At 33.2% G+C, this 15,561-nt stretch overlaps 1 protein-coding gene across 1 annotated transcript; it reads left to right on the forward strand.

Moving 5' to 3' along the window:
• The first annotated feature begins 4,092 nt into the window (after positions 1 to 4,092).
• LOC143197994 (uncharacterized) lies at positions 4,093 to 15,221 on the forward strand. The gene is made up of 9 exons (XM_076406888.1): positions 4,093 to 4,310; positions 4,368 to 4,577; positions 4,631 to 4,874; positions 8,821 to 9,113; positions 9,164 to 9,327; positions 11,374 to 11,514; positions 11,564 to 11,704; positions 14,717 to 14,857; positions 14,915 to 15,221. The coding sequence occupies exons 1-9, from the start codon at positions 4,161 to 4,163 to the stop codon at positions 15,129 to 15,131; spliced, it is 1,701 nt and encodes a 566-aa protein (XP_076263003.1). The 5' UTR covers positions 4,093 to 4,160; the 3' UTR covers positions 15,132 to 15,221.
• Positions 15,222 to 15,561: the final 340 nt, after the last annotated feature.

Below are 15,561 nucleotides of genomic sequence, written 5' to 3' on the forward strand. Positions count from 1 at the left end.
TCTTAGTATCACTAATGTTTTGACGAATTTTGCAGACATTTCACAACCGAACGACTTTCGCAGGCTGATTCGGTTACATGTTCGAATGTATCAGGCAGAGTTGTATCACTTTTTACAAATTAGAATAAACATTATAATACACATATTGATGACGTAAGTTCACTGCTGCTTTGGACCAACTATATATAGTCTATTCAAAGTATATTAGTAAACGCGTCATCGAAATTTGTCACGTCAAACGTCGCAATGTTGCCGCATCAAGAGTTTCTAATTTAAATAAAATAAATGAACAAAAATGTTATCAGATATAATTTATTTTAACATTATAGTACATCTAAAAACTACGGTTAATTATACAGCCGCAATAGTTTATAGGTTAGAGTTATAACCTCTTATCACTATTGCTTTCAAGAATTTTGCATACGTTTGACAACTGGACGACTTCGATAGGCTCATTCGTTTACGTGTTCGAACTAATCAGACAGCATTGTGTCTCTTTTTAACTAGGATAAAATGAGAGGGAAAATATTGTCTAATTCTAAAACGAAATTTGCAAATTGCGGCAGATAATACATTAAACATCTTGATGAGGCATATACAAATAAACTTTGAATAGACTATATATAATACCGATAGAACCTTCAAGTATCTCTTTTCAACTCTGAAAATTCTCAACTCAACTCTTTTGAATATACTTTCCGGTATAAACTTTTATAACTGTTTTCACTAGGATCATTTTAATATCATACCATATCATGTGAATGAGGATACAATGATAATTGTGCACATAGAGAGTTTTAAATTGAAATACTCTATTCTAATACTGAAAAAAATCGATAATTTAGCAATACAAACTTTCTAAAAAAAGATGGTTCCAAATGACAATTTCTGTTGACTTTATTGAAAGTTCTGTGGCTCTAAAAATTCAGTATTATTAGACGTTCTTGTACTAATTAATTAAAGGTTACATTGAAATTTAACGTAAATTAAAGATATTCTGTGAGGTATCTTATTAAAGACTACTAACTCATTTATTCTGTAAACTAATTAGGGAATTGACTAGAAAATATTGTTCAAACTAAAGGAATACTACATTATTGACTGTAAATACTCTATACCTTGTACATATACTTCACTTTTATTACACTTCCATATATTTTTAAACATCTTAATCTAGACGTAACGTTATGGCTTCCCTCGTATACTATTTTATCTTTTTATTCGTAGATTTGCTTCGATCTAGTGTTCTTGTAAACCAAAAAAATCGCTGACACTCCAAAGACGTGTAAATTAATGTGGGTTACGTTGTTTTTCGATATATATAACACAGAACCTAACCTCACTAAACCGTTTTTCGGGTCCCTCAGCGATGTATTTCCCTCGTTATCCGTTTTTATATACCTTAAATATCCTTCGACGCTTTTGCACCTTTCATTTATAACATTCTGTGATATATAACAATCATATAACGCAATAATAAAGCTGTGTCTTGTATTGCATTAAGATATTAGTTATTCCGTTAACGTTATTTTGTTTTAAAATGTACAAAAATCGTATTGTTTATATAAATTAAATAAAAAAAGATTCAATGAAGTGTCTTTAACGATGAGATATGGACTTGCAATGATTATGTTTCGCAATAAATATGCCTTAATATATTTTTGACACGTGTACGAATCTGTTGGTTTTAGCAAAGGTGTTTCGGCCGTCGACCCCCAGGGGGAGCGCGCGTCCGTAACCGACGTGTTTAGTGTTAGTGGAGGTCATTTCATAATTAATAATCATTGTTAGTCAATAGGTTCGATAGTCAATACAAATTAATTCTTAAAAGTTAAAAAAAGTGATATCGATTACAAAATATAAGAACAGATATAAAAAAATTATATATATATACAGATAGGTTATTAGTAATGATGAGATATTTCTTAATAGATTGTTATTGACGAAATAAAAGTTATTATCTATGGGGAAGTTTAGTAAAATAGTTGTATTTTGTAAGAATCATTGTACTGGGTATTGAACGTAATATAAAGTGAAATATCATGTTAATTGTTCTTCTTTTATTTCATTTTTACTCAAATTATAAACTACAGTGAACAGAAACTAGTTCTTTGGTGTACAGTGTTTCTTATACTAAATGTACAAATAAGCTTCTTTTGCTTAATAAGTCATTAGTTAGGTAATGACATCCTAAAATTTGAAATACGCTAACAGAATAACTCCTTATTTATTTTAAAAAAAATCAAACTATTATAATCCTCGCGGAGGAAGAAAGGTAAGTTTTTTTGAAATTTGGTAAGAGCATAACATTGTCTGTATGTTCCTGAATTTGATTATATTCTAAAGCAGATAGCTGTCGATGGGCAAACTGTCCCGGTAATGTAATTGTAAAACTTAAACATATTATAATGATTCTCTTAGATTAAATAATTTAAATAAGCCAACCAAAATAATGGAAGTTATAATGATGTCTAAACCAGGAATGTAACCAAATGAGGAATCACCTTACAGGCTAATCTACGACAAGGCAAATAATTATTATAATTCCTAAACGTGGAAAATTTATTTAGTCATGTAATATCTTATCGACCAATTTTAGTGCTACCAGTATCACCCAAATAATTTGAAAAGCCCTGTCAAATATGTTAAAACCAATCATAGATAAAATAGTTTTAACACTTGCACATCAGTTTATTTTTATGAATCATTCAACAATTCACCAGACATCACATGCGTTACTGGAAATTCCTTCAAAGGGAAAAAAATTGCTCACTTATATTCTTGAATTTCTACTCTATACATGTGACCTACCACGAATAGAAAATTCAACTACAGCTATATTTGCTGATGACAATGTGGTACTTGCTATTGAATCTTGAGAAGATACTATAGGAACAACTACTTACATTAATACCTTCGTATTCCAACTGTCGTAGATGAAATAGAGGAGATCACGTCAATACATGAGAAAAGACTCCAATCCTACCTGAATACCGAAATGTTGCAACACTTGGATGACACTGAACTCGGACGCAGACTTAAGAGAACCAAACCATGTGAAATTGCATAGTTATGTAGTGATCTGTATTAAATAGCAAAAACAGTTTGTCGTCCTACGTGTCAGTAATTTCTGAATTATTTAAAAAAAATACTACTAAAAGGCTTATAACAATACTTAAAATAAACTTAAAAAACAACAAGCGAACTCAATTATAAATCCCATTAACAAAATTACGAATATAAAATTGAAAAACTTCAGGAAAAAAGAAGAACGTGTTCTGTCATTTCTCTTGATGTAACGCAGGCTTTGATAAGGGATAGCGGAATTGTTTTTAAAATTATGTATATACACGTGTTAATACAATTAATTTCCAAGGAATTGACATTGAACTGACCTGGATATCAAATTTAGAAGGGTTAGACTTGGCATTTTTTTTTAGGAATAACAGCGAGAAGCGCATGTTTCCAGGACTTTGGGAAATGCTTTAAGCTCAGGATGGAGTTGATATTGTTGGCAAGTTCAGATAGTTGCTGGCTGGTGAGGTTTTTTAGATGGTTTATTGTAATACCATCTGGGCCTGTAGCTTTTTGGAGGACAGACGTTTTATGGAGATCTGAAGGTCTCTGGGAGAGACTAGGCTCTTCAGAAGATGAACTGACTGGAAATATTTCCTCTTTAGAGAGGGGAGAGTGTCGTTTATGATGGATAATGTCTGTTGGGGTGGGCCCAGAGATAGATTGCATTTCATTTGATTTTCGAACGCGTTTGCGAGGAGCTCGGCTTTTTCTGGATTTGTGAGGGCGATATCCGTAGATGAATCAGCCTTCGGAAAGGGGATTGTGTTCGAATTAAAAAGAAAAAGAAAAATTAATAGAAAGTAAACCAGCCAATTGCCTTTATACCTCCGGAGCTCTAATGCTTCTGCACAAATAAACATGGATTACCCATTTAAGATCCCCTTCTAAGTATAAATGTTTTATGTTATATTGGAAAATAATGACATTGATTTAAAAAATAAGCATTAATCATAAAAGAGTGACAATGAAATTGATCTCTTCAGTCACTGTCAACATGTCTGCACCTGTCTATACTAAAACCATAATTTCAAAATGTGAAACGATGAACATTGTCCAAATTTCAGTAAAGCTTGCGTCACAATATGGATAGAAAATTGGGATCGATAAAATCTAGCAGCTTAAAGGGATCGCTAGACAGCTCCAGAACCAAACAAATAATATCCTTGAGTTATGGTGGGCTCGGATACAAGTTCTTCGACGAACTCTCAGCGCACGCGGATAAAGTTTTACAAGTTCGTTAGGGAACGTGATCATTAAATGTCACGCATATGTCTCATGTTTTGTTCTAGGTGGATACAATAAATAACGTGACGGAGACCAGAGGTTCTGTTAAAATTCGAGCAGTTCAATTGGCGGTTGAAATGAAGCAGCGAGTGGTGAATCCGAATGACATAGTTTTGATTATGAGCAAAACACACGCCAATCAGACAGTGGCGGTACTTGCCACACTCTTTTTAGGTGCAATTGTTGCTGCTATTAGTCCCGATACTCCTTTGAAGGTTATACCAACTACTTCAAGTGACAAAAATCAAAATTTCGATTATTTTTACAGGACTGTTTAGAGATCATCAAAAAACTTCGACCGAAAATGTGCTTCTGCGATACTAGGATCGTCAGTCAGATAGAGCGTATCCTAGACACGATCAGCTACGGCTGCGAGATCGTCAATTTCGGCAGCGAGGTGGCCGGTACCACGCAATTTTGTAAGCTAATCTCGTTCAAGCAAGAACCTGAATTTAAGCCAATTTATATAGAGAATCCCAATAAGGAAGTTGCTTTTATACTGTCAACCTTAGGTATTATGGTTTTTTTCTAATAAATCAACATTAAAATATCATATATCATACTATAGTCCTTCTAAAACAAGAGTGAACTCAAGTCTCAAAATGCATGACGTCATAACGCCGCAATGTTGCCACATTAACCGTGACTGTTAGTTTATTTTGATTTTGATATATTACAACATTCTAATGTATATAAAATAATGAAACAAAAAGCAATGATATCAAATATAATTTATTTTGACATTATAGTGCATCTAATGAAAATATTATCCAAGGATTCAATCTACAGTTATTTATACAACTACAATAGTTTGTAGGTTAGGGTTGTTTTGCTATATTTATATTGAATATTTATCCACACCACCTACGATATAGAGTTCTAGGCGCGTTTTTTTATATAATTGTATCCTCTAGAAGCCTAATCCACCTAAATAACTTCAGGGCATATTTACCTTTTTATGTTTAGTTCTTGTGTCAATTGTTGGTGTGTTTCCATCTCACGTTTCGTTGTCAAGATGATTTTGATATGAGAATTTTTATGCTTATTTTCTTCCTTTCCTACCTGTGTATATTTTTCTTGCAAAATTCTATTCTATTCACTCTATTTCTTCTATATCTCTTGAATTAGTCACTGCATTTCCCCTAATGCATTTGCCATAATATTTGTAAAAGGGTTAGTATTAGTTATCTACTCAAATACTCCATCAAATGCTCATGTATATTCTGAACAATTACACACATATCTACGCACACAACTCTTACAGTTAATGTCACTTTCACTATTACAACCACTGTTCAACTCAATTACTAAATTGTTAATTTCTAATATATCAAACACACTCGTCTATTTGCAATTTTTTATTCTGTGTTTCTGATATAATTCATTCAAATCGAAGGTTATATTGTAGACAATACTTGTTTCCATCAAATGCTTATTTTACAAGATGTTAATTCGGTCGGTACTCCTCTCCTCCTCTACTAATCTAATGTCTAGTTCAAGTTTATTACACCCAACCAGATGAAATGGCTACAAGTTTTCCAAAATAAACTCCTCAGGAGAATTAAACTCACCATGGGTTGTCAGAAATAATCAAATTTACAGAGGAACTGACACTCCAGAAATGAAGCATTTCTTATCTCAATCCTTCCACAAACAACAACTCGGCTGATATTCTTCTGAAAATGAGCTGGTGGACCTGCTGGAACCTTAGTCGTAACTCTAAGGCATAACTTTTACTCCCACACCACAACACCCACTCGTGTGTTAACTCAAGTTCGCGAATCTATAATTAGTCTCACTATCTATTTTTTTGTTGGGTTTTCGTGCCCGGTTAGCGGATGCTATATTCCCAAATTTAATGCAGTAACAGTAAAGACCCACAAGGGTCAGCTTTGAAGCGGTTTCGGTTTAATATATTGATCCAGACGCAGTCCCATATAACCCGGTCCAACTTGTCATTCCACGGCAAGTCTCCGCGATCAGAATGCGTCATGTATTCCGCTGGCTGGTATTAGGCCAGAACAAAAAAAGTTTCCACAAGTCCGAACAGTTCATCATTGAATGCCTCTCTCAACCAATTCGATAAGACTAAATCTGCAAACATAGGAAGGAAGACGCAATACTCTGTTGCCACATGCTTCTGCCATCTAATCTACTGCATATATTTTTTTCAAGCTTGTTTCTAAAAAAAGTAAATTACGTAAAATACAAACATTTAATTTATATTTACCCAGTGACAGTTTAAAATAGTCCTCCCTCAAAAGCTGAATATTTCTGAGTTTTATGAAAACACTTCCCGGATAGGGTCAATATCAAGGTGATCTTGATCTAATATTATATTATTCTTAAAATTTTGAGAGATTTTATTTACAGTGCACATATAAATATTACGTGTAGCCGCAACACGTTAAAAATATATCCAGTAAACTGCAGAAACTCAATTATACTATCAATATTTTCCTCCCTAACGCAATTTTACTGGCAAGAGGAGCCCTCATTATAACGTTAAATTGCTGATTAGAGACTCAGTTTGTTTCTGAATAAATAGTAATTATTCGCTTCAAAACAAGCGAGGCGCCAAATCTTTAAGTATTATCATTAATGTTTTGAAGAATTGTGCATATACTTGGCAAATTGTACTTGGAATTTATTCGGTTACATGGCCAGACTCATCAAACATTGTAAATCTTTTTAACTAGAATAAAATGAGAAGAAATATACTGTTAGATTTTATAACAAATTGACAAACTACAAGCAATATATTCCACATTGTGGTGACGTTAGTTCACTGTTATTTTAGAAGGACTATATATACATAAGTTTTGATTTATATATGGATGAAGATACGCTTTTATTTTACAAAAGTAAGTTCATTTTAAGAATGAGAAGTGATAATATGTTTGATCTTCTGACTTCAGTCAATACTGGGGATATGTTCGTATTTTAAACTAAACTAAAGCTTAAAATGCAAACATTTGAAATGAAACATATTACTACAAGTATAATGAAATTACCAGCAGTGTAATACTTTCTCTCTGGAAAAATTATCAAGAGATTGTTTTTTATTGTAATTGGCTTTGGGCAGTTTATTATTGTTACAAAATTACCATCGTGTCTACTTCGTCTTTGAGCATATTCTGAGCTACAATGTTCCTACCCGAATTCCCGTAGCCTTCAGGCTATAGAACATATAAACTATTCTATTCTCACACTACAGTTGTCCACGGTAGAGCAATAAAGCTGCTTCAACCCGTTTTAAGTGGCCGTACACTCAGATTTACAAGTTTCTGTAAGTTTCTGACATGTTTTTAGAAACTTCCCAAAACTATGGCACTTCCATGTAAATTAATGTAAACTCGAGGTAGAGAGTATTTCTCAACTTCAGTATATTCAAATTCCATCAATACTAGAGGTGTGTTTCAAAGTCCTAGTCCACCAAATTCCTAGTCCTACCAAATCTCAATCGTTTGCAGGATAAGGGTAGTTTCTGCAAATTCCATACACGTATTCCCATTCTATTCACGAATAAATATTGACTATGCTTACTATATAATCAACTTGGGGAAGACTGTCATCTCTTTTCATCTTGAATCGCAACTAATAGGCACGAAATTAGAAATAGTGTGGGTATGTACAGTTGAACTCATGTATTATTGTCACTAAAATATCTACAAACTTTCTGTGATCGACTCCAATTGTATAATCTTCTCAAAAATCATTTAATTTAATTTTTTAAATTATAACTTGATCTAACTAGAGACTTGGGAAATCAAATTATTTGAACAATGTTTTTGGAGAAGTACATTGATTTTTCACGGCTTTCTGCTTATGTGGGCACTTAATGGATTATTTATCTTTCTTCTGTGGATCTTACTTTTGATTACCGCAGACTGTTCTTGACTGCTCTTCATCTAGCTAGTGTTCGTCTTTCCAAACCAAAAAACCAAATTCTTAATCGTCAACGTGTTTGAAGTTATTAGTTTGATGTGAACAAATGATACCGGACACTTCAAATACAACCCATTAACAGTGTATTTTATCATCAATAAAATTAATAAACATATTATTTTATTATTTTTATTCACTGCTTTGAGTATACGAAAATAAAAGAAAAATTAAAATATTGCTTCACTAAAATCGTTGTAAACTATAAACTGATAGTTGAAATGACATGAAATGTTAATAGATGTTATTTGAAGGTTGATCAGAAATCATATGGACTGGTCTCAAACTGGCATGTAACAATGGTAGTAACTAAAAGGTAGAAAGTCGAGAATACATGTTTTAATGGATTCAATATTGTGATGTTCCGATTTTTATTGTGTTGTGAATTCACATTCATTCATTCAAAACAACTTTCATCTCATTGTTAACTTAATGTTATATAATTTAATTTATATAACTTCTATATAACTCTTATAATATAGCTTATATTTAATGTTACTATTCTCTCATCAGGTACTACTGGTGATCCAAAACTCGTATGTTTATCTCACCACAACATCTATACACAATGCATCAAATTCGTAGAGATATTCGAGAATGCCTCGAAGATTATCTCCTTTTTCCCACTCTCTTGGATAACTCAAACAGTGATTCTATGTTTCTCGATCAATTTCGGCATCACCGTCATAATGGCGTCCAATTTCAACGAGCGCACAGCTTGCAAGATGATCCACGATTTCCTGATCGACGTCGCCATATTCGGAACAGAATTGGCTATGAGATTTGTGGGCAACGTCGCTATAAAGGTTCTCATTCTACGGTTAATGTGCATTTCTTCATGTTCAAATCGTTGTAGGATTATAACATAAAGTGCTTGAAGTATGTCCTGATTGGTGTGGTTAATACCTCTAAAGATGATATTGCCTATATGCGGAAATCCTTACCGGATGTCAAATTTTTGCAACTCTACACACTGACAGAAACTGGTTGTATTTCGGCTGTGACACCATCAAATTACGTGTAAGTATATTTAGCTTTTTTGACTTTTATATCACAGCTCTGATACATATATAGCACTGTGATCAAATAATAGTAAGATATAAAAATTGTAGTATTATTATTTAAGTTCCTTTATCATGATAATAAACATTCTTATACGAAACTGGTTCTTCTTGACTTTTTATCAGAAACTTCACTTGCTCATATTTAATTCCATTTTAGCCTTGGCTATCCCGTAAATTTAACCGCAAAGTTAAGTGAGTCAAGTTTGAAATGAAAAATAGAATCCAACCAATACAGATTAGAAAAAACCTTGCCATACAGACTTCTTAACAATAAGAAAACTTATTTCTCGAGAACGTTAAAAGGCCGTCTGAGATATTATAGCAAATAACTAGGAAACTCTTAGTCGTCATTCGATTTTCGGTATTTCGTCATCATGTTACGAAACTGTTTTTTTTTGTATTTGCAGCCACAAATACCGAAAATTCATTATAGGGATATTCTAAAATCATAAAATGATATTCTAAAGTAAAAAGTTGCTGATCAGTTAAAGAATGAGTGATGAGAATTGTTTTACGACCATGTGATAAAAGTTCTCGATTTTATATCATTACGTGGCGTGTAGTAACTAGGAGTCAATAGGGTCTTAATATATTATGTGATACTGTTAAGAGACGATTATTGGTTCTTAAGGGAAAATTTCGCAGCGAAATGAAGAAGCTTCTACAGCCTAACAACTACTGGATTGGGTTGATATCTATTTATGTTTCTATTTTAAACTTTAAATTTAGAGGCAATTTAACAGGTTTTAATTTATTTAGCCCCAAAATACATTTATTTTGAAAATTGTATCTTTAAGAGACGGATAAAGAAATACTACAATTTCTACATAAATACAATCATGAAATTTTTTTTATTTCTTAAGTTAAAAAGAATCACTAGTCTATTATTGTTATGTACTTGTTAAGCCTAGTAATGGATACAGTTATGTGAACGTAACATTTTTGAATGCATATACTTCTTGACCCATCTGATGTTTGTTCATGATAATGCTCAAACAGACCATATACAGATGTTGGGATTTCTCGCATTCTTCATGATGTAGCTCTCATGGCAGAGTCTAGGCCTGAGAGTTAAAGAAGTCCTAAATATTGACAACTGATATACCTCCTATTATTGTAAATCTCAACGATTCTGTTTAAACAAGTGTAGAAGTTCAAGTACTTGGAATCAGTAATATAGGAGAAAAAGTAACATCTACCTATGAAGTAATAAGCCGCATCAACGAAGCTGCAGAAGCTATTGCTTCCGTAAAATGGTATGTGTAGAAGAAAAAAAAATACAGTCAATATTAAAATTTGCCAGCCCTTATAAACTTACAGTCTGACATCTTTAATCTTAAGATTTTTCAAATACGATGCTTGAGTGAAATTATACATCTTCGAGATCGTTTCAGGCTTTACCTGAATGTACTTAAGGTCGACCAATTAGTGCACAGTTGAGGAAAAATTTCAGACACGCAGATTACATCCATTAAAACACTTGCTGTTGAATAAATTCTTCGCATGCTTTTGCCGCAAAATCTGATTTTTAGGTGGAAAATGACGCAAAAAGCCCCTAGAAGTCACGGATCAAGAGCATAGAAAGTGATCTGAAGCATGAAAAACTAATATTGTGCTAAGTCAGCACAGTTGCAGTAGCGGCATTAACTAAGGTTCAATTCAGTGAAGAATATGCGAAGTTCCGCGGCACCAACAGTAACATATTTGTTTAAACATAGAGATTTCACCTGAGCGCCAGCTATGGATTGAAAATGATGATAATGGCTGGGATACAATTAGATTAGTAAAGAGAATCCAGTCAATTATTGCTATGGAGGAAGTTATTAAAAATAATTCATTCTGTTACATCACAATGATACCGATCGATGTACGGTATTATTTCGAATTTTGTTTTATTTCGTTCAATCTTATGACAAACGTTTTATTACTTATTTGATCATTGTGTTAGTATGTGATGACTCGTATATTATTACGAAACTTTAAACAACTTATTCTAATATAGAACAGAGCCCCACAAAAACACGTCAGTTGGCAAATTACTGATGAACTGTAAGATAAAAATCATCGATATAGAAACTGGACAGCTATTGGGCCCTAATCAATTTGGAGAGCTTTACTTTTCTGGCGATGGATTGATGCTAGGGTAATTCATTGAGTCATTAGAAATTTAGATGTATGAAACGATTTTTCAGATACTTCAAGGACAACAGTGCTACCATGGCTTCAATGGATAAAGGTTACTTCAAAACAGGAGATTTGGTCCGGTACGACGAAGAGGGCTGGATTTATTTTGGTGGCAGAATCGATGAAATGATTGTTATAAATAATGTGAGGTACGAACATTCTGAAATAAATTCGATAAGTTAGAGTGGTTAAAAATAAAATACTTGTATTATCTAGAAATTTTGAAAACAATTTAAGAATAGAGAAAAAAATCGGTCTCATTTAATTAATGGTTTTGAAGTAGCATATCCAGTGATACTTATTCAATGTTATGTTATAGTCGAAAGTTATATAAAAAAAAGTTACTTTCTAAATGCAGATTCCCAAAAGGCAATTTACTTCATATATTTATTTTCTAGTTCTGAAAGGAGAAAAAGAGGTTCATGTAAGACATCAGTATGATAGCGAGCATTAAAGATCGTGGTTGAAGTCCAAAAAGCTTCATAAACGGTTGTAATCCAAGGAAGGCGACGCAAAATGATTAGTGGGATTGGAAAGGGATTGGTTGTTACGAACTGCTCTAATTTGGCCGAACCATTGAACTACTCATATATAATGTAGACCACCAAAGCGATTTAATCAGGCGATTACAAAAATTCCTAATCAATAGGAAATGATTTGTCTTCTATTTCGACACCTCTAGAACAAACATGTATCTTTAAAGTTTTAATCGATTTTAAAAGATTAGCTAGGAAATTTTGACTTTTAGTTTGGACAATTCGTTGTATCTCCAATATTCTCTTAATAATAAGTGTAGGAATGTTCGTCTGGTCGGTCGGAATGCGGGGCCGTCGACGCGGTTGTTTATAGGAACATGCACTACTATTTTTGTGTAAGGAATTCGCACGGTAACAGAAAACACCGGCTGAATAAAAACTTGTTTATTTTATGTGTTAAATACTATATGTGCTCTATGGAAGAATAGACAGGATATTAGGTTAGGTTAAGGAAGTATGGAAGCGCTATGGAAGTGGTGCTGTTACAAAAGGTAGAAAAAATAGAGAGACATTGTAGTGGTGGTCTTTTATAGCCGAGAACCACAGCCTTAATGTAGATGTAATAATGGTGGCCTAAAGTGTTGTAGCGGTTGCTACAAATGTATGGTCTATAGAAAGGAGCGAGAGTAATTCATCGAGTGGTACGATTGGTTGTTGTAATTTGTATGAGTATATTCACAATTCATTTGAACAAACCGAAATAATTTTTCTTCCAACCCAATATTCTTGACATGAATGACATTTTCAAACTATTTTGGGTCTTTTGGGCAGTATTTAAATCACTTGTAAGTAAATATGTAGTATAGTTATGACTTCAAAATACAATTTAACACAAATACATTTATCATTTACTCCAAATCAGCTGAAGTCATAAAGCCCTACTTTGGATATCAGTTAAAATACCTATGTCCATAAACAAGATGGAACACTATACGATTTTATAATGCAGCATATGATCAAATTTAAATTATAATTTAAATCAAAATTAAATGACTTATTTGATAAGACCTTCTCGGCCATAGAACTAAAATACTTTGAGGAATTTATTGAAGTCTTAAAACAAATTCCTACCTCTTCAGATTACATTCAGGCCAACAAATGTGACTATTGCAAACTTCTGCCTACTTTAATGTATGTAAAAAATTAGATTAGATTATTTGGAGGATTGCAACTTGAGGCGTTTATTCTTACTACATCATAACTAAGAGATAACTTAGAAAGTAGATTTGGAAAGTTTTTTTAGACGAATTAACTTGAGCTATATTCCACAAATCAACAATTCAACATTTTTCAGTTCATACCTTAGGGCCAAATTACAAAAAAAAACCATGAAATATCTGGCACTAACAGGTATAACATAATACTGAAAAATATGATGATTTTATTGTTTTTGTAAACAGGGACAGCAAGTGATCAACCACAAACACCAAAAATGAAATTAGACTAAGCCAGATTCAAAAACTATAAATGCAGTACTCTATCCAAATATAAAAAATGTGTTCATACAATATATCACAAGTTTGTGCTCATCAGGATTTAGAAAGATTGTTTTATTTAGCAGGCTTTATTCTTTCCCCAAGTAAAGTGTTCATGAAAGTAAATTCTTCTGTTGCTGAGTAATAGGCTGGATTGGATTAGTTCTATTCTATTTTCATAATATAATATCTGAGTATAACAGGTCAATTTAAAAGTTCCCGGCCTACCTTATTAAAACACATTTTTTTGGCCAAATTAGTTTTTTATAACATAATTCCCTTCAAGGGTGATACAGAGATTATAGCGACCCTCCAACTTTTCGATACCATTTTTGTAATACGATTTGTCCTTTGCTTCAAAACAGGCCTCAGATTCGGCGAGCACATCTTCATACGACAAACATTCCTTCCCAGCGAGCATTCTTTTGAGGTCAAGAAATAGTCGCTGGGGAGCAGATGCTGGAGAATTCGGTGGATGGATGGATTTTTTCCATCGTTTTCACTGACTTATGGCGCGGTGCATTGTCTCTTTGGAGCGGGTTCATCATGTACAGTCCACTTGGATGACTGTCGATTAGATTTCGGAGTGAAATAATGGAGCCATGTTTCATCCACTGTCACATATTAACGCAAAAACCAGGGTTTATTACGCTTGATCATCTTCAAACACTGCTCCAAATCATCAACTCGTCGTTGTTTTTGGTCAAATGTGAGCTCGCGCGGCAGCCATTTTGCACAGAGCTTTCTCCACTCAAATATTCGTGAATAATATGATGTACACGTTCTATTAATATCTTTAGAGTGTCTGCTTTTTCATTCAATTTCAATTTACGGTAATTCAAAATCATTTGGTGAATTTTTTAAAAGTTTTCGTCAGTAACAACCTCTTTTGGACGTCCACTGCGTTCAGCGTCTTCGGTGGTTATTTCACCACGTCTAAACTTCGCATACCAATCCTTGATGGTTGATTTTCCCGGGGCAGTGTCCGGAAACTCGGCATCAAGCCAAATTTTTGCTACAACTGTATTTTTTCCCTTCAAAAAGCAATATTTTATCAACACACGAAATTCCTTTTTATCCATTTTTTCACAAGAACAAAGGTTGCTTCACTCAAAATGCTATAATTCACAAACTAATGATCTATTTTCAGATGTACCTCCACTCAACTAGAAAATGATATCCTCGCACATCCATTGATCCACGACGTGGTTATACTCTCGGACCAGCAGGAAATTGTGGCCTGCATCGAGAAGAAGCCAGATTCGGTTCTGACCCATGAGAACCTACAAAAGTGCTTGGATATTCACGCTAAACAGCATAACTTCATAATCACGTTGATTATTTGCAGTTTCATGATAAATCACGTGCCACACCACGAGGTCATCACTAGAATTTTGTTCTTCGACGAGCTGCCTCGCACTATAGCTGGCAACGTTAAGAAAAACGAACTCAGAAACAAAATTCTGAAGGTCAAGATCGAATATACCAGGAGTCTGGCCAGCATAGACCCGAGCGTTCCTGATGTTTCAGAAACCCATTTATCCAAACAGAAATTGAATCAATAATTGTTCTTTAGTTTTAACAATATCTCAAATTAAATAATGTAACTCGCGTTTTCCTATAAAATCTTTTAATAAACAGTTGAAATATAATAATTTTTAGATACATTGCTTCTCATTATAAAATTTTGGTTGCCTATACATAGTTCTTAGACAGATATCATCGACATATTAAAACAAATTGTATTTAATTGAATTAAATTTGCGTTAAATTTAATCAAAAATATAATTACGGATAGTTCTTATTCTTCAAGTGGTTTTGGCTGAATTTTTACTGCAATAGTAAAGGAATTTCCATTAAAATGATCCCTACCATAAAATATATTTGATCCAAGTCGACTCATTGAGTGTAATTCAATGTTTCCTCATATATTCAATAATATCAATACATTATTAATTCGTAACCAGGTACACATAATCACATACATTGTTGAAA

This window comes from Rhynchophorus ferrugineus, unplaced genomic scaffold (assembly GCF_030347505.1).
Source record: "Rhynchophorus ferrugineus isolate W39M unplaced genomic scaffold, kcgeb_rfMv2 rfM6, whole genome shotgun sequence".
NCBI lineage: Eukaryota > Metazoa > Arthropoda > Insecta > Coleoptera > Curculionidae > Rhynchophorus > Rhynchophorus ferrugineus.